The sequence below is a fragment of the Oryx dammah genome, unplaced genomic scaffold, assembly GCF_014754425.2.
Source record: "Oryx dammah isolate SB20612 unplaced genomic scaffold, SCBI_Odam_1.1 HiC_scaffold_21, whole genome shotgun sequence".
Classification (NCBI taxonomy): Eukaryota; Metazoa; Chordata; class Mammalia; order Artiodactyla; family Bovidae; genus Oryx; species Oryx dammah.
Genome location: NW_024070205.1, coordinates 12,395,475 through 12,415,551, shown reverse-complemented (window position 1 = coordinate 12,415,551; position 20,077 = coordinate 12,395,475). Strand labels below are relative to the sequence as shown.

At 42.8% G+C, this 20,077-nt stretch overlaps 1 protein-coding gene across 2 annotated transcripts in view; it reads right to left on the bottom strand.

Annotated features, from left to right (window-relative positions):
• The window catches only part of KCNK2 (potassium two pore domain channel subfamily K member 2), a 142,803-nt gene extending 122,835 nt beyond the window's left edge, over nucleotides 1-19,968 (bottom strand). The window contains exons 1-2 of one of the 2 annotated variants that reach the window (XM_040263174.1): nucleotides 19,804-19,968; nucleotides 15,846-16,156 (exon numbers count right to left, since the gene is read on the bottom strand). In XM_040263174.1, the coding sequence (XP_040119108.1) occupies nucleotides 15,846-16,156; nucleotide 19,804 (312 nt within the window). In that variant the 5' untranslated portion in view covers nucleotides 19,805-19,968. Of the gene's footprint in view, nucleotides 1-15,845; nucleotides 16,157-19,667; nucleotides 19,779-19,803 lie in introns of those variants that run through there. The other variant, XM_040263172.1, reaches the window with a different exon arrangement.
• Between the last annotated feature and the right edge of the window lie 109 nt (nucleotides 19,969-20,077).

The following is a 20,077-nucleotide window of genomic DNA, read 5'->3' as shown; positions in this document are numbered from 1 at the left end:
ATTTTCATGCATTGGAGAAGGAAATGGCAACCCACTCCAGTGTTCTTGCCTGGAGAATTCCAGGGATGGGGGAGCCTGGTGGGCTGCCGTCTATGGGGTCGCACAGAGTTGGACACGACTAAAGCGACTTAGCAGCAGCAGCAGCAGAAAGCTTTGTCCGGCTTCCCTCAACTCACAAACAATGGCCCACCCACGCCAGTGCTTGCATAGGTCCTAGGACACACCAAGGATGCTCTTCACCTTTGCATTTGCTGCCAACTCCTCCTGGAACACTTCCTCCCAAGATCTCTACATGACTGACTCCCTCATTCAAACCTCATCTTATTGGCATCATCTCAGAGAAAACTCATCTGAACACAGCCCTTCTAGAGGAGCCCTTCCCCTATCACACTGGGTCATTCTTTGGTCTTCAGAATATTTGCACTTCCTGAAATTATCTTGTTCAGCTGCTTCTTTATTCTCAGCCACTTCCCACTAGTGTAGCAGCTTCAAGAGAGCACTCTGTCAGTATAGCTCTATGTCGATGATCCCTCTTGCTTAAAACCACAGCTTTTAAAAAACACTGCTGCAGAATGCAAGTGCATTTTAACTAATTCCTTTAGATGGGTAGATCTTTACATCATGTTACTTCAGGTGTCTCTAAGAGCTGGTATGCTGTCTGAACATGACTGCTACTGCTGCTAAGTCACTTCAGTCGTGTCCGACTCTGTGTGACCCCATAGATGGCAGCCCGCCAGGCTCCCCCATCCCTGGGATTCTCCAGGCAAGAACACTGGAGTGGGTTGCCATTTCCTTCTCCAATGCATGAAAGTGAAAAGTGAAAGTGAAGTCGCTCAGTCGTGTCCGACTCTTCTCGACCCCATGGACAGCGGCCTACCAGGCTCCTCTGTCCATGGGATTTTCCAGGCAAGAGCACTGGAGTGGGGTGCCATTGCCTTCTCCATTGAACGTGACAGATGAATGCAAAAATATTTCCCAGTGAGGATTCAGTGGCATCACCAATTCGATGGACATGAGTTTGAGCAAGCTCAGGGAGTTGATGATAGACAGGGAAGCCTAGCGTGCTGCAGTCCATGGGGTCGCAAAGAGTCGGACACAGCTGAGCGACTGAACTGAACTGAGGATTCAGAAAGAGAGAACTCAGGATGTTCAGTGTGTGCCCAAATGTCAAAAAAATTCCAGTTCACAAAACTATGCTACAAATCAATTCTTTTTCTCCTATATGAGTGATAAGTTGACTAATCAAAATATAATTCTGTCTTATAAAAATTTTTCATAAAACCTGGGAATAAATGTCTCCATTTTTGATATGTTCTTGATTTGTGCATCCACTGGGACAGATGGAGAAGAGCAGCAGCCTGCCTCACCTTCTGAGAAGCAAGGGTAAAACAGATGTTCAGAGAACTCCTCACCAACCCCTCCCTTACCCAACAAGATCTTCAGAACTGCACCCAGAAACCTTTAAATTTCCTTATGGACTGATATGCAATTAACATTGTAAACTCTGTTTTACCAGAAAATGGCACAATTGCCCGAGCAGGCTCTAAAGTCAAAGCCAAGGAGATTTCTGCCATATTCACCAGCTGCTTCTTTGCTCAAGAAACATCTGGATGCTGCCATGTGAAAATACGCTGCCCACTAAAGAACATAATTTGTATTCATCTCCAGGGCTATTTTAAAGAAAATAAGACCTTCCCTTTATTCCCCCTGAAAATAAAACATAAGAACTCTACCATCTAATAACAATGCTTCTCCTTTCTAACCCATTTGGCCTTGCCTTGCTTGGAAATCTGTTAGTGAATCCTGACTACACTGTCACCTTATTGGAAACACACACAGAACCACAGACACACGCGACTCTTGGTTAACACAAAACCTCCCTAAGGATGCCCCTTCAAACATGGAGGAGAAGCGAGGCACCTCTGCTCTCAGAACTACACCAAAATATCTAAACAGACACAGGCCAGTGTCTCCTCACCCACGAATCTCAGACTCTGCTTCCTTCGCACCATTAGAGTCCTCTTAGGCCAAATGTACATGGTGTCAAGGAGAGAGGAGCTCCTTTTACCATATCTGTCACTTAAATCAAATGTTTTTAAATCACCCTCTCTCTATATATATGAATAACAGTGACAGGAAAGGAGAACTTTTCATTTGCCCAAAAGGAATATGCCCTGTTTTAGCTTATGAGTTCTGATGACCCCCCATATTCCTCGAAGTGAGTTTTAGCAAAATAACAATAGATGCATAACTGGAGAAAAGAGGTTTTACAATAGCCAAGAAACTATGTGGGGACCCTAAAAAGGGAACATTTAAGAATTAAAAATTCTTTTTACTGAAATGTGCACCACTGCAACTAACCTGGTTGTATGACAGTGTCTACTGTGGTCCTTCACCTTGTCCAAAGTGCTCACATTCGTCACTTTACTTATTGCCCAGAGTTCCCTTCATGGTCACACCACCAGAGAACATAACTTACTTCTATAAGTTTCTGGTAAGTTGCGATTTCTTAGGTACCCCTAAAAAGCAGCACATATTTTTAAACTTGCTTGCTGGCTGCTGCTGTTGCTGCTCGGTAACTAAGTCAAGTCCAACTCTTTGTGACCCCATGGACTGTAGCCAGCGAGGCTCCTCTCTCTGTGGGATTTTCTAGGTAAGATTGCTAGAGTAGGTTGCCGTTTCCTTTTCCAGGGGATCTTCCCAACCCAGGGGTCAAGCCTGCATCTCCTGTGTCTCCTGCATTAGCAGGTAGATTCTTTACCTGCTAATCTACCTGAGCCACCTGGGAAGCCATTTTTAAACTTAACACTCTGCAAATATTGGCACTTTCACAAAACATCATTATAGACTGAGGACTAATTGGAGCTCTCTCGCATATAACAACAAATTCTAAATAAACTGGAGTCTTCTGAGAAAAATTAAAAGCAGAACAGAATGAAAGCACAGTATATTTTTGAACACCTATGCAAGATAACTAATCATAGAGGGGAAATAAAGCAGTTGTGCATAAAGAAAGTAGCCTTCACCAATCAAACAGCTATTATACGGGAGTACATAAGGACATAGAGAGAAACTAATTAGTAAAATGTAAGAAGTCATAAAAAGAAGAGTATGTACTAAAGACTGAGAAACAAACATTCTTTGTAAAAATGCATACATTTGGTTACAGATCTAAAAGGAAAGGCTTTAATAGTTTAGAAATGTAGATACAATAAATATATATCTGAAAGGATTAAATCTGTTTGAAGGTATCTGTTCTGCAGTTTTAATTTTACACTAAAAAGGGAAATGTCAAAGTGTGGAAGTACTACTATGATCTTTAGGATTGTGAAATGCCTGATGTTCAATTAAATTTTTAAAATCTCGCATGCCTGGGTGAAGAGGCACACGAATGAGAATTGAAGCTCATCCTTGTCAAGTGAAAACTAATGGACTTGTGAGAAAATAACCTAGGTTGCCCTTTTCAAATGGGCTTCCAAGGTGGCTCAGTGGTAAAGAATCGGCCTGCCAATGCAGGAGACACAGGTTCGATCCCTGGGTTGGGAAGATCCCCTGGAGGAGGAAATGGCAACCCACTTCAGTATTCTTGCCTGGGAAACCCCACGGACAGAGGAACCTGATGGGCTACAGTCCATGTGGTCACAGAGTCGGACACGACTGAGCAAATGAGCATGCATGCATGCACCCTTTCCAAATAGTGTTTTCAGTAACCTAGAGGAAGCCTCAAGTCACTGCGATTCTTTGCCTGAAGGCATCATTCAACAATGCCAGCATACAAACGCTAGGCATTACTAGACAGGTAACAGAAGTAAAACAGAAGGGGAAAAAACGGACAGAGAAAGAATCAAAACCGACAGCCACTCTTGTGCTACATTATGATTCCTCCTCTTCTGGAATACTGCCCACAGATTTAATTGACACTTATCAAAATGTTAGCTTATCCTTCAAAAAGGAAAAGTAAAATCATCTAGGAGACGCTGTAAGCTAAGGAAAAGATGAAAAATCATGACTACCAGAAAGTCAAAGACCCAAGACACATCGTCAAGAATTATAAAAGCATACAAGCTGAGTGAGAATGAATTTAGATGCGATAGGGGATGAAAATAAAAAAGACAGTGTCCCTCTCTTTAGAAGGGAATTACATTTCTTTGTTTGCAAAATTCACTAGGCAAATGGCTTAAAACTTAAGGGATGTAATTCTATAAAAGAGCAAATGAAAGGAAAAACTTTATTGAATAGAAACTAATACATATTTCAAGACAAGGTATAGGATGAAATACAGCTAAATTCAAAGAGTTTAGATAAGTGAAGCTTATGGATATTAGATCCATGACAGATTTTTATTATTCAAATGTTCATAAAAATAAAAGGTAGGGAAACAGCTGAAAAAGATAGAAAACATCATCTCATTCCCTTACTGAAAAGGATATTATCTAATCTATGTGAATACTTAAAATTAACAAAATAGGAATGAATGGGGCCATGCCTCTGAGTTTAGACCAGAGGCTCCCAGTTTAATGGCTAAAAAGAACCATTGTTCATTTCCTGAGATGAAAACATTTCAGGATGTAGCAGTTCTACTACTCCAAGATCTGGAAGAGAGGAGTAGTTCTCTCTTGCAATGCCACAGGCATACTCTTCAATACTCCGTACTCGAACCCTTCAGTCAATACTTCAGTTTCCTCTACACATTACTTATGAAAAGAATGAACCATCTCTTGCCTGGAAAATCCCATGGGCGGAGGAGCCTGGTGGGCTGTAGTCCATGGGGTCGCTAAGAGTCAGACACGACTGAGCGACTTCACTTTCACTTTTCACTTTCATGCATTGGAGAAGGAAATGGCAACCCTCTCCAGTGTTCTTGCCTGGAGAATCCCAGGGACGGGGGAGCCTGGTGGGCTGCCGTCTATGGGGTCACACAGAGTCGGACACAACTGAAGCGACTTAGCAGCAGCAGCATTTGGACCAAAGGACCAAAAGAGAATTTAAATCCCCCACCACAAGGGACATTGGGGGGGCGGGTAGCACTCTGTGTTAGGTCTTCTATGTCAAAACCCTTCAGACGAAATCTAACGTGAAGACTTGGAATATTCCTGAATTGCCCCCTACACAATGGTGAGCAAAAAATAGAAATGGCAAAATGGCATGCCTATGTGATCCCTTGTGTGTACAGTTCTGCATGGACATACGCATATGTGTGCATACACACACACACACACACACACACCAGTCTATTCCATTTGTATATAATGCCTAAAGAGAGGTCTTGGCCAACTCTGGGGGGAAGGATTTCAGATTGTTACCTTCTTCTTGATATCTACTGGAATCATCTGGATTTTGTACAAGATACTATTGTGAATGTTAGAAATCAAGAAAGGGATGCAAGTGCTATAATCCTACAGACAGAATGTTAACTTAGTCTGTTCTTGCAATTATTTCCCTCTGCTTTTCCACTTTTCACTTCTGTCTACCTCCTCCTTCCAGGTAAGAATTCACCAGCTCTAAATCACCTTCCCTGACTTACCTCACCTGCTCAGGCTTCAGCATGACTTGCGCCCAACCACGTGTTTCTGCATTATATTTTAGCTGCTCGTTGTGGCCTTATAATTGTACTCTAGCTTTCCACAAGCATACCTCTTGCCTTCACACTTACAGACCTGCTGTACCTTCTGCTGCTGATCTAAGTACAGCATGGAGTGCACAGATGCACTAGCAACTTCAAATGAAGACAGTGTATCCTTGGTGCACAAGTCAGAAATCTGATTTAGTTTGCAGGACTGGATAAAACCGGGGCCCAGGGTGAGAACACACAAGAAAATAATGTTGCTTTCGAAAAGGCATTTGGAACAATGGAAACAAACTACAGAATCACCAGAAGGACAACTCTGCAATTCTAATGCTCGTTACGCCACTGTCAGCACCTTAAGCCAAAAAAGGCTGAGTAACCTGGAGTTAGACATTCTGTGCCTCAGTTTCCTTATCTACAAAAGGGGATGATGAAGAATAACCTCTCTGCTTCCTGACCAAACAAAATCAAATTACTTCTTTAAAAGATGTATTCTTGAACTAGGGCTTCCAAGGTAGCTCAGCTGGTAAAGAACCCACCTGCAATGCAGGAGACCCCGGTTGGATTCCTGGGTCGGGAAAGTCTGGAGAAGGGACAGGCTTCCCACTCCAGTATTTTTGGGCTTCCCTGGTGGCTCAGACAGTAAAGAATCTGCCTGCAATTTGGGAGACCTGGGTTTGATCCCTGGGTTGGGGAGATCCCCTGGAGGAGGGCATGGCAACACATTCCAGTATTCTTGCCTGGAGAATCCCATGGACAGAGGAGCCCGGGGGGCGACAGTCCATGGGGTTGCAGAGTCAGACATAACTGAGTGACTAAGCACAACATAGTCCACCACCCTTGAACTAAATACTCATTGGGTATTTACTATCACTAGACATTATGCTACACACAGTCTTGAGTAACCATCTCAGCAAAAGGCCCTGGAGATGGAGTCACAAGGAAGAATCTAATCAAGGTACCATTCTGTCTCTGCCTGAACTACAAGGCACTTAATCTGTCTGTGCCTCAGTTTCCTCATTGTACAAATGTGAACTAAAATATACATGTCAGGGGCTGTGTGAATTAAGTAATATAATATGTCTTAACATGAAAAATAGTATTCAAATATATGACAAAATGAAAATGTAGATATACAACTCTAAGAATTTTACAGCCACCATCATAATTGATATTGACAGATATATTCTAGTCAAGCTTCACTCTAATACTATTTGAGCTTTACATTTAAGTCATGTTTTTAGTTTAGCCCAAATAAATTGTCAGCCAAAATCTATTTTTAAATGTATTACAATGTATTTGCAAAAGAATTTCTCATGTTCTCCAATAACCATTCTAGCTATCAAATCATGCCATTATTATTTGAAAATATTCCTTTTTAATCATATCAGTTTGGGTCATATTTTATTGATATATAATATTCATATAGTACCTTACTAATCTTTTAACAAATATTAACTACTTAATTTTCATATATCCTTTGGAGATAAAATATTTTTCTGACAACTACTTTTATGCTTTATACAAAAACTTAAGTGTAATTAGAAAACAGTGAATGAAAATATCTCAGTTGTTACTTAATGTACTTACACACGGAAAAAAAGTTTTCCATTTCAATGCTTTCACTCTGAAAGTCAAGATAGCATTAAAATATAGGGAGAGATGGGAGGCAAACACATCTCACTAAGAAAGTAGCAAATGACAGAATTCCAGGAAATCCCAGGAAAACTGGAAATTGACAAGGTTTTCCTTAAGACTTCTGTATCACCCTTGATACCTTATTCCTTCTTATAACTGTGAAGACAGTGCTCCTGAGGAATCCTCACCCTTGAAGCCCAGGTTTTTAAATAACTCCTAGATATTCTGGTAAAATAATCCGTGCTACTAGAAGGAGAAGGGCATGGCAGAAGATGAGATGGTTGTATGACATCATCAACTCAATGGACATGAGTTTGAGCGAACTGGAGATAGTGAAGGACAGCCTGGTGTGCTGTAGTCCATGGGGTCACAAAGAGTTGGACATCACTGAATGACTGAACAACGAACAGCAACTAGAAGTTTACACATTATGCTATCTAAAAGTGCCTTCTCCAGAGATTAACCCAAAAGTATTTATGGGATGTTTAAATATTTGGGGGGTATTTTTTTTGTTAAAATCATGCTCTAAAGTCAAAATTCATCCGAAAGAAAAGACAGCCGTTTTAGATGCTTTCTGGACAACATGATACTGTATCCATAAATAAAATGATCAAAGATGAACATATGTGTGTGTGTATAATATATATCGGGCTTCCCAGGTGGCACAGTGGTAAAGTGGTAAAGATTTCTTCTGCCAATGCAGGAGATGCAAGAGAAGTGGGTTCATCCCCTAAACGGAAGCCAAATATTTTATATACCTGGATGCTTATACAACCCTAACCCTAACCCTAACCCTAACTGTATACAGAATGGTGTGAATCACAATACTATATGTAGAACCATGTAGTATCACTCACCACCACATACAATCAGGTCTAAGTGCATTTTTCATATGCCCAACTATCCTATTTGCCATTAAGAGAGCCACAGTTCCAAACATAATTGCTCCCCCATTCAAACATTTTCAGTGGCTCCCATGATTAGAGACCACTTTTTACATGTTTCTTTAAAGGGTCCCTACACAAAGAAACATGAAACCGTGGAGGAATGGGGTGATACACGTTGCTAAAATGAGGGAAACATCCTTGAAATCTTAGGTTGTAAATCAATCATTCACGTAAATTTGGGATCTATTTCTTAGCAACCTCGACATGTTGACGTTCTCCTGGGAGTTTACTATAATCTTTGCTCATCTCAACCTACACCCATTCCCCAGGTGATTTTATCCAAAGTCTTGACTTCAAATGGTTTTGGCATAAAGATGAGTTCCAAAAGGTATCTTCCTCCTGACCCCTCCCCCAAAGGCCAACACATCTCCAGCATCCCACACAACATCAACCCTGGGATGTGCTCACAGGCATCTCAGATTTAAGTTGGCTGGGCAGGAACTGGCCTGAGCCGTTGGGCTAAAATAACCACACAACACCGTCCCCTGGTAAAGGCATGAGACACACCAATCAAGAGTGCTGTTTTATAACCACGGCTTGAGGCATTTCAGGGAGGTGAGCACCAGCTTGTCGGCTTTATTTGTGGATAACAGTGTGACAGATGATTTGCACCTGGTCTCAGAGAGTCTCCTGGAAAGCGGTGCCACCGAGGCTGACGATGTGGCAAGAAAATGCTGAAGTGGCCAGCAGGGGATGGGAAACTCCAGTCAAGATGCCGTTTTGGTCTTCCTGGTCCCATGGCGTTCTAAGCACACACAGGGGGTTCTTGATCCAAGGAAAGAGTATGGCCTGGCATGGACTGTGGGCGCTGCAGTACTGAGCCATGTTCCCGCACTGTTACTGGGGGTCCCATGAACCTTCTTTGACACGAGTGGTAAAGAACCCATCTACCAATGCAAGAGACATAAGAGTGGTGGGTTCAGTCCCTGGCTTGGGAAGATCCCCTAGAGGAGGGCATGGCAACCCACTCCAGTATTCTTGCCTGGAGAAGCTGGACAGAGGAGCCTGGCGGGCCACGGCCCACAGGGTCGCCAAGTGTCAGACCTGACAGAGGTGACTTAGGGTGCACACACGTACAGCTCTTCTTCAGTAACCAAAGTCTGTCTAATGGACACTCTCAGAGCCCAAACTAAGCTCCCCCAGCACCTTCCTCACCTCAGAAAAATGAAAACTGCCTTCTCTTAGTTCCTCAGGACAAAAATATTGGGGTTATCTTTAACGCCTCACCTTTGCCCTGCCCATCTTGTCCGTGAGTAAGTCTCACTGGCTAGCCTTGCAAACCATATCTAGAATCTAACCATATCTTACAACCTTTACCACAACCACCGTATTTCAAGCTCCCCTTATCCCTGATAAGCTTTCTCAGTTTCTGCCCATCGCCTCCTGCAGTCTATCTTCAAGTCAGCAGCCAGAGGGATCCTGGTGAAACACACGCCAGAGGACACTCATCTGTACCAAAAAAGCCAAACTCCTGATGATCAAGGCCCTACAGGACTTGGCCATCAATACCTGCCTGACATGCCTCTCTACCATGCCCTCCCAGCATCCCAGCTGCTCCTCTGCACGCAAGGGACGCTCTCATCTCTGGGATACGCTGAGCCCTCTGCTGAGTGTTATTCCCCAGATGGCCCCTGAGTTAATTCCCTCATTAAAAGTCACCTTATCCATGAAGCTTCTTCAGTGACCTTATCTAACATTCATCACCAGGACCATCCAACATTTCCTATCCCTCTTCACTCTTATGTTTTTCTCTTGAGACTTATCACTCCCTAATAAACTCTCTTCCCTTAGGAGAATGCAAGCTCACCCAGAGCAAGAATTTTCACGTTTTATTCTCTACTGTGTTTCAGTGCCTGGGACAATGCACATAGAGGAATTTAATAAATACTTGTGAACTAATAATGATAGTAGAATTAATATAAAACAAAGTTTTTCTTTTTTTTAAGTCTAGTCTGTTGGCATTCTAAGGCAGGTAGCTCCAGGCATCCCCTGGTACCCAGCCAATGCCCTCGGTGGCACTCCTCCTCCAGAAGGAGGGGACCAGGCCTCGGATAAAGCCCACCTCCTTCATATGGAACAAGAGGCCTTGCTCTGCTCTGCCGGAGTTGCTCATAATGCCGCCCCTCACACCCGGACAATCCAGTTACACCATGCCTTCTGCCTCAAACGTCTGCTGATCCCCAGGTTTCCTCCAGAGAGCTCTGATTCCACAATGAAAATCCAGTTTCCCTTTCACTACTTCTGTGTCTTCTCCACTCTCACTGGGTGGTTAATTTCTTCCTCAGCAGCTCAGCTTCAATCTGTAAGTACTTACCTCCTGATTAAGTTCGTAACAGTCTCCTCCATTGACTCTGGAGGAGAGAGGATCTTAAGAGAAGCCAAGTTATTTCCATCACTTTACTTGGCTCAATATCCAGCACAAAGGTCAACACGGTGGAAGTGCTCAATAAACACCACTGAATGAATCCATAAGAACAAAACTGAAAGGAGGGAACCATGCAGAGAATATAATCCCCCCAACAGGAAAACTCCAAGACTTAGATCTGAGGCTACTACATGACCTACACATGTTAAATGTGTCTGTTTCTTCACCCAAAGAGCAGATAGAATGAATACCTTCCTCACCTACCTCACAGAGGGTAGAGCTCAAATGGTAAAACAAAAGTCAAATATCCCATGAAATAGTTTTTAATCAATGTATAGATCAAAAAATTTTGCCCTTTTTTTAAATCTCATAATTGATTCAGCAAACATGGAAATAACTAGATCAAAACCAGATACATCTAATTTAAGTTTTCAGTAGTCACATATGGATGTGAGAGCTGGACAATAAAGGCTGTTGCTGCTGCTGCTGCTAAGTCGCTTCAGTCGTGTCCGACTCTGTGCGACCCCAGAGACGGCAGCCCACCAGGCTCCACCATCCCTGGGATTCTCCAGGCAAGAACACTGGAGTGGGTTGCCATTTCCTTCTCCAATGCATGAAAGCAAAAAGTGAAAGTGAAGTTGCTCAGTTGTGTCTGACCCTTGGCAACCCCATGGACTGCAGCCTTCCAGCCTCCTCCATCCATGGGATTTTCCAGGCAAGAGTACTGGAGTGGGGTGCTGTTGCCTTCTCTGGCTAAGTGCTGCAAAATTGATGCTTTTGAACTGTGGTGCTGGAGCTGACTCTTGAAAGCCCCTTGAACAGCAAGGAGATCAAACCTGAATACTCTTTGGAAGGGCTGATGCTGAAGCTGAAGCTGTAATATTCTGGCCACCTGATGCAAATACCTGACTCATTGCAAAAGACCCTGATGCTGGGAAAGAATGAAGGCAGATGGAGAAGAGGGCAACAGAGGATGAGATGGTTGGATGGCATCACCAGTTCAATGGACGTGAACCTGGGCAAACTCCAGGAGATGGTGAGGAACAGACATGCCTGGCGTGCTGTAGTCCATGGGATTAAGCAGAGTTGGACACAACTTGGCAACTGAACAACAACAACCTGTAACTCAGACAGTAAAGAATCTGCCTGCCATGCAGGAGACCCAGGTTTGATCCCTGGGTCAGGAAGATCTCCAGGAGAAGAGAATGACAACCTACTCCAGGATTCTTGCCTGAAAAATTTCATGGACAGATAAGCCTGGTGGGCTACAGCCCATGGGGTCCCAAAGAGTAGGACTGAGTAACTAAAACTTTTACTTTTTTTCACATATCTAATATAACTATGTCTCTACTGGCTTACAACAACATTCAAACAGTGTTGTCCAAAAAGAATATTAAAATACAGATTATATATTCTCTATGTATATGGAGAGAAAGCTATGTTATAGAATATAAATCACTGCATACAGAGGACTATAATTTGATATTCATTACACTTTACTAAATAAAATGATAGAGAACTTTGCAGCAAACTTTAATTCTTATTACCTGTTTTAAGAGGCAGTAAATTCAAGAGCTAAAAGCATAGGTTCTGGAGTCTGTCCATCTAGCTTTGACTAACAGTACAGTCTAACTTTTAGAAAATTAGCTCCTTCTGATTCAGTTTCACATAAGTTAAATATACATAATAAAGCACATTCCTCATAGAGTTGTTTAAGAGAATTAAAGGAGATAACACATATAAAGAGTTAGAACATTGCCTTGCACATAGAAATTACTCATTAAATTTTGGCTATTATAAATGTATTCATGACTCTTGAAATTTAAAGATGTTTCCATATATTTTTCTGTACTGATATCAAACTAACAAATGTAAAGAAAGTTGAAAAATCAAAGTTTTCAAAGTATTTCATCCCAGACTAGATCTCTTTGTCTTGATATCTCTGCCGCCACCTCAATCTTGCCTTAGAGGGCCTGTGCCAAAAACAGCACTTAGATGGAACACACATGTTGGGAATCAAAAGAGAAGAGGAAGTTGTTCTCATGTGTGTTAAGGCGGCATCCCCCTATCTCCCCTTCCCCCCTGCCCCCAAGCCTAGGCTACCCTGTGACACAACCGCCGCGTGGAATGAGGTTGCAATGGCCCACTCAGAGATGTAATTAATAGAAAAAAAAAATCATCACTTTGCTGACAAAGGTCCATTTGGTCAAAGATATGGTTTTTCCAGTAGTCATGTATGGATATGAGTGTTGGACCATAAAGAAGGCTGAGCCTCAAAGAAATGATGCTTCTGAACTGTGGTGTTGGAGAAGACTCTTGAGAGTCCCTTGGACTGCATGGAAATCCAACCAGTCAATCCTAAAGGAGATCAGTCCTGGGTGTTCACTGGAAGGATTGATGCTGAAGCTGAAGTTCCAATACTTTGCCACTTGAGGCAGAGCCGACTCACTGCAAAAGACCCTGATGCTGGGAAAGACTGAGAGCAGGAGCAGAAGTAGGTGATAGGGGATGAGATGGTTGGATGGCATCACTGACTGAACGGACATGAGTTTCAGCAAACTCCAGGAAATAGTGAAGGTCAGGGAAGCCTGGCATGCTGCAGTTCATGGGGTCACAAAGAGTCGGACATGACTTAGTGACTGAACAATAACAACAAAGATTAGGTTAACTGTAGGTAACCTAAGGTTAACTGATGTTGGTCTTACTGTCTTACTATCCACTTCCTCCTCCTTTCCCACTCATTACAAAAAGAATCCAGAATTCCTTCTCTATCAGCACTAGGCCTGAACTACTATCACCTGTTTCACCTTTAGCACTGAAAGCCATGGAAGAGTGCAAATGCCTAGGAATAAAACCAGATCTGAAGACCTGAACTTTGATCCTAATGATACTGTCCAGAGTAAGTCAATGGGGCTTTCTGTGTCTTAGTTTTCTAATCCTTAGAGCTGCAATATGACTGCTTAATATGACTACTCATGAGGCTTTAAGGCAGGAGTAAAAAGGAAAACAAACATGGGGAAAACACTTGGAAATTTATGAGAATCACACAAATGAAATGTAATTCTAATATACGATTCCTGGCTCATTCACTTTCCTCCCTATTTAGACACTGATCTTGACCCTTGGAGCCATGCCATTACAAAGATTTCTCTGATAAGAAGTTATATTCAAAGAGAGAAAAACAATTTATTTAAACCACAGGGTTAGAAAGGTGATGGATATGACTATAAATAACATGCAACCTCTGCATTTAAAAGTACTGAATAAGCACCAAAATCCTTAAGATTTTTTGAGAAGCAAAAATACTCAATCAGCAGTGAATATCAATAAGGCTAAAATGGATTGCCTGTGGATAGCAGAAAGAAATAAAAATTAGGCCATATACTGAGCTCCATTTGTGTTTATTCCAAAAAAAAAAAAAAGTAACATTTTCTTTTTCTGCCAAAGACAAACAATCTCTCTGGAGAAGGTAAGAATGCAACTACCTGAAACAGATGCTTCCACCCAATTAAAAGATAAGCAGGGAAGGAAAAATAACAACAACAGCAAACAAACGTAACACTTCTTGAGCATCTCAATGCCTTGCATGGAGTATCTCATTACTCCTCACAGCAACCTGTTTGATAGCTTTTCTTCCTTCATTCTAGACAGATTAAGAATTAGAGAGGAAAATTACTTGTTCAAGATAACACCTCTAGTAAAGTACTCAAATGGAGTTTAATACATCTTATCCAATCCCAAAGTTTAGATTTTTACCACAACTTCATGTTCCTTCTGCCAAAATAACCAGGAGCTCTTCTAAAACTCAAGGGAAGTGGGGATTCTTCAAAGACTTTTAGTACCACTACGGATAATATGCACAAATCAAGAGTGAAGTGGAAATGATCTTATGCAGGAATAGGAAATGGGATGGTTGAATCAATATTCTCTGGCAGGTACATTGTCAATACTGAAAATGGTGCCATCATCTACAAATAGTAGGGAATTCAGTATCTAGTGGCTAAAGAACCTTTCCAAAATTTAAGTCCAATAGGTGAGATGCAGAAGCGCTGAATGAGGTAGATGAGGAAAAGAGCGTACTAGCTTTCATAGCTTTTAACAAAACTTGAATGAGAACTTGTGTGTGTGTTCTATAAATAGGGTGATAAAAGACAGAAGTAACATTTGGGGATCCATGGCAAGAGGGAATATGAGAAGAAAGGCCGTAGAGCAAGAAACTGGATAAAAAAATCACTAATAATTTCTTCCCTCAATCGACTATCCCAGCTCACTCAAATGATGTTAAAAACCAAGCATAACATGAGGAAGAAACAGCTCAGTTGATGACTCACAGATGGTTTTCAATCTCATTTGACTTAAAACTGGTAAGAAAAATAGGCTCCATAGAAAAATGAATATATATATCGTTAAAATGTGTTCAACTATCAGTCAGATCTCTCCTTGAAATAAAATTCTAGGGTTTTCATCTTGACCAAGATTCTTGGTTGGACCAATGTATTCTTTTAAACAAAAGAAATCTACAACAAAAATATAGCCATCTCCAAGGAGTCTAACTGAAATTTTTACATCATTTTGGGATTAACATTTTTTTGAAAAAAAAAAAAAAAAAAGTTTTTCCATAAGGATACTACTCTGCCATTATAGAGTAAATTAAAATTAAATTACTTTTTATTCAAAAACTCCATTTTTCTGTGTTAGCAGTAAATTGCTTTTAGTTGGGGTTTAGAGAAGCAATGATTAATCACTTCTGCCCAGACACCTAAAAAAGCCAGTTATTGGAGTTATACTTTGGTGAGATTAAAGAAGTGAGCTACGGCTTGTTGACCATGAGGGGTGCCCACCTGAAGCGGGTCGCACCACAAACCCATCTTTTCTTTCCTACCACGGCCACTGCCACAATTACTGCACTTTTCCTGCCTCGTGTTTTCCCTTCATTCGTCACAGCCAAGTTTCTCAGCCAGCAAGGGGCCTCTCGCCTTGAGGGCCTCCAGCAGGGTGACCCCACGTGCACAGGCATTCACTGGCAGTTCCAAGACAAGGCAAACGGAAAGAAGGGATGTGACAACAGGAAAGAAGGAGAGAAACACAAGGGCAGGAGGGGATGAGAAGGAGCAGCAAGACGGAGAAATAAAGGAGAAGGAGGAGAAGAGACAAGACAAGCAATAGAAGAGAGAGGCAGCACAATATCAAGAATAAGAAATGGTGGCCAAAGAGGCCCAGGCTAAGGAGAAAAGAGGAAGAGGACCCCACAGGCAGATGCTGAGTTACTGCCTCTTCTTACTTGTCTTCCCCGCAGGGAAAACGGAGTAACAACTCCTGGGTGCCTTACCTGGATGAGTTCGTCCAGCTCGGTTGAATTGACACAGGCATGTTGGGAAATAAACGTCTGCTTCTGGATCACGATGGTGGTCCGCTGGGAAATCTCGTGAGGCTGCTCCAAGGCTTTGAACACGGTGGCTCCAATGATGAGATAGAGGACAACCACCAGGAAAATCGTGGAGACCGTCTTCCATTTCATAACATTGATGGTCGTGTCACTCTCCACCCGGGAAGCAAGCACGGTGGGTTTGGTGGAGAAGGAGAGCCTGGGTTTGGAGTTCTGAGCAGCAGACTTAGGATCCAGCAAATCAGGGGCCGCCACTGCCAACAACAGAGAAGGGAGGTTAGAGGGGTCAGCAAAAGTGGTCTGGACTCCGCCTGCTATCCTGGTGAGAGCTCCAGAGCCTAAACCAGAAGTGTGCCCATGAGGTCGCATCCAGGACCATATATGAGGTTCAGGGAGAAGGGGGTGGGTCTCAGCTCTCTGCTACTATTGGGGTTTCCAATAGGAGGAGGAAAAAAACAGGAGGTGGGCCAAGAACCTTAAAAAAAAAATGAATAAAAGAATGCCTGCAGTCTTCCTAATTAATTTAACAATGTATACCTGTCTAACGTGCTAGTGAACACATTTGCAGAACTCCTAAGAGTTGATGGTACTTAACTAGCTATCTGAATGCTCATAAAGAAGGCTAAGGTATTATTCCTGTTCTCAAGAACACTCTATATCACAAGCAAATTATCTAAAAATTCATTACAATAAAGGGACTGTATTATAAGTGAATTTGCACTCCTGACATTGTTGCTCGAAGTAAAACATTAGTAATTATCTGGTAAAACGTGATGGCAAATAAACCACTCAATGGCTCTATCATTTCTTTTTGCCCGTGTCCAAAGTGGACTCATGATTAAGTATTCTCTGTATTTTGTTATTCAATCTCTGATATCTTGAAAAAAGAAAAACAAAAGTATTGTCACCCATTCTGGCTCAATCACAGGTGCAGCCAAGAGATGACATGTTCTTTCCATTTCAACAATGAACATTATCAAGGAAAAAAAATTAAAACCTTGTCTCACACCTTAGACCTACAGGCTCTGTACAAAGCTAATTGCTCCATTAGAGTGGATTTATGTTTCTCTTACAAATTCCCATATACTCTGAGGTGACTCTAAATCCATTTATTATTTATCTCAGCTGTTCCAAAATATCATTAATGGATTCATTTTTAGAAAATTCAAGTGATACTAGACTTCCACTTGCTAAAAGGAAAATAAGCCATTTACTACAGCGTATTTGATTGGAAAGGCAACACTGAACCAAAAGGGGTAATAGAATGTCTGTAAGATGGGACACTTCAAAATATCATTAACTCGGACAGAATACTTGATTTACCATCCAAGTAAAGTATACTTTGTATACTTTATAAAGTATACAAATATAAGTAAAATTACTTTGTTGTTGTTGTTGTTATTTAGTTGCTAAGTCATGTCTGACTTTTTTCAACTCCATGGCCGGTCAGGCCTCTCTGTCCATGGGATTTCCCAGGCAAGAATACTGGAATTTCCTTCTCCAGAGGATCTTCCCAACCCCAGGGATTGAATCCACGTCTCTTGCATTAGCAGGTGGATTCTTTACTGCTGAGCCACGAGGGAAGCCCAAAATTACTTTGGTGTTTAATAAAATTATAACCTAATCTGAATAACCGGAGAAGGCGATGGCACCCCACTCCAGTACTCTTGCCTGGAAAATCCCATGGATGGAGGAGCCTAGTAGGCTGCAGTCCATGGGGTCTCAAAGAGTCGGACACGACTGAGCAACTTCACTTTCAATTTTCACTTTCATGCATTGGAGAAGGAAATGGCAACCCACTCCAGTGTTCTTGCCTGGAGAATCCCAGGGATGGTGGAGCCTAGTGGGCTGCCGTCTCTGGGGTCGCACAGAGTCGGACACGACTGAAGCGATTTAGCAGCAGCAGCAGCAGCAGCAATCTGAATAACACTTTTTAGGTAAGTACATAAGAAATACCTATGCAACTGCACCCAAACATCATACAGATAGCTGAAATTACTTGAAAATAAGAAGGGAATAAAGAGTGTCAATTTTCACATGACTACATACTCGGCCCTCTTGTCTACCACTGTGAGTTAAATGTAGGACCGCCACAGTTGGAGTTCATAAAATAAATCATCTGTTGCCCATCTGAAAGAAGCTTTGCAAACAAAGCTATGTGAAGCACCAGACCTAAGTAAGGAGTGTTGTGTAATGATGGCAGGTAACAAAGCGCTCCTCAATCAGCATAACTCTGAATGATTCCGTCTTTGAAGGAAAGTCAGGGTCCTGATGAAGTAACTGTAGCCTAGGCTCCAAGTGGGGATTCCACATAAGTACAGGTCATTTCAGCAGTTTCAAATGGTTCAACCTGCTATGCACAGATATGTACACATTTTCCTCCTGATACAGTCACCTGCTTCAAATAAAACTACAAATTAGCAGACACCTTTTGACATGTGATATTCATAAAGGAAACTTCATCTCAAATAAGCATTGGATATGTGTTTCATGGCTACAGTCCACGGGGTCTGGACTGTAGACCACAGAGTCCCACACGACTGATCAACTAAGCATGGCACAGCATGTGTTCAAGGCTTTAATTTTTTGAGACATTTTAATAGAAATGTTGATAACAGCTGAAATTACTGTCATCTGCTGTCTAGCCACCTCACCCCACCTCCAAGCTGCTTAGTGAGTCTCAGTGAAAAATAAAGGTCATCATCTAAAATTAAGCCATCTTTGGAACAAAAATAACAGAAAATCACTCAGAAACTCCACATTATCTCTCTGAAGGAAGCTGTCCAAGCCTTTCCTCCCCAGTTCTCTGTGCTCTCTTCTCATCTTTCTGATTTTTCCCATCACTGATTTCCTGTCTGCAGCACTGGAAAACACCAAGACCGTTTACCTCCTTGATGCTTCCAAATCCCACTCCTAAATTGCAATGCCAAACTAAGATATTATATGATTAGGGGGAAAAGGAAGAGATTTTTTTTTTAAGACTGTGTGTACTGTGTGTATTATTAAGCTAAAACATTTCCTGGTGTATTTTAATTCTTTTAAGTTATTGCTTTTTCTTTTTAATTAGCAGAAATATATATAATGCACATTTGGCAGACAGAATGGGCAGAACCTGGTGAAACACCAAAATAAAAAACAACAGTCTTTCCGCACGAATATGGGGAACCCTCTGGGTTTCCATCTCCATGTCGTTTGATGTATGATCATGAAGAGAAGCTCCTTAGAATAAGGAATCAAACATTCACCCCTTCCACACACTCTGGGCACCATCACGCCCTCCCTTCTCTGCCTGCAGCACCTCACAGCCTCCGCTTAATCCTAGCCTCTCATCCGCACCCACGTCTGTCTTCTTCGCTCCCGGCCACAACTGACGACTCAATTCCAGGAGAAATGGGCTTTTTTTCAGCACCACTGCCTATGCCACCGCGCTGTGGGCAACAAGTGTGACCAGGGTCACCCGTCGGGCGACTCCCAAGAGCTGACCCTCCTCCTTCGGAAACTCCCCTAAGTGTCCCAAACCTACACCCAAGACAGATGCAAAACGCCCAGGCACCCGCGGGAGAGTGGGGAGAAGCAGCCAGGAGTGGATCCGGGGATAGATTTGCCTCCAACCCCAGATTGCGATCCAGCACCTTGGACGGGAAACGAAAGGTGGAAAACGTCCGCGTGCTGCCAGCGGGGCTTTTGCAACCCTCCCGGGACTGGCTGGGACGGAAAACGCGCGGCGGGAGATGGGGGGGGGGGGGGGCTACCCGGGGGTCTCACCTCCTGCTCTATAGCCGGCTCTCTCCCGCGAGGCGCTGGGAAGCATGAGGCATGCAGCATTCACAATTTTTTTGTTTGTTTTTGGAAAAAGACGGACTTGAAGCTTTTACAAACAACACGCCATTGTACTCACTTCTTATTCAGAGACGGGCTGCGCGCTCCGAGCTGCACAGGCAGGCATTTTTTTTCCCCCGGCTTTGTTTTACAAGGTGGGGAGAGCCAGGGCTGGACGCGGGGAGGGAGGAGGGGAGCGTGAGAAGACACGGAATCGCGGGAAGGAGGGGACACCCGCGGGCCGGGCAGAGGGCGAGGCCGAGGCCAAGTTGGGCTGGGGCGCCGCCGCCCCCGCGCGCGCCTGCGGCCGGGCCCGGGTCACCCGGAGAGCGCGGGCGACCCGGGTCCCGCGATTC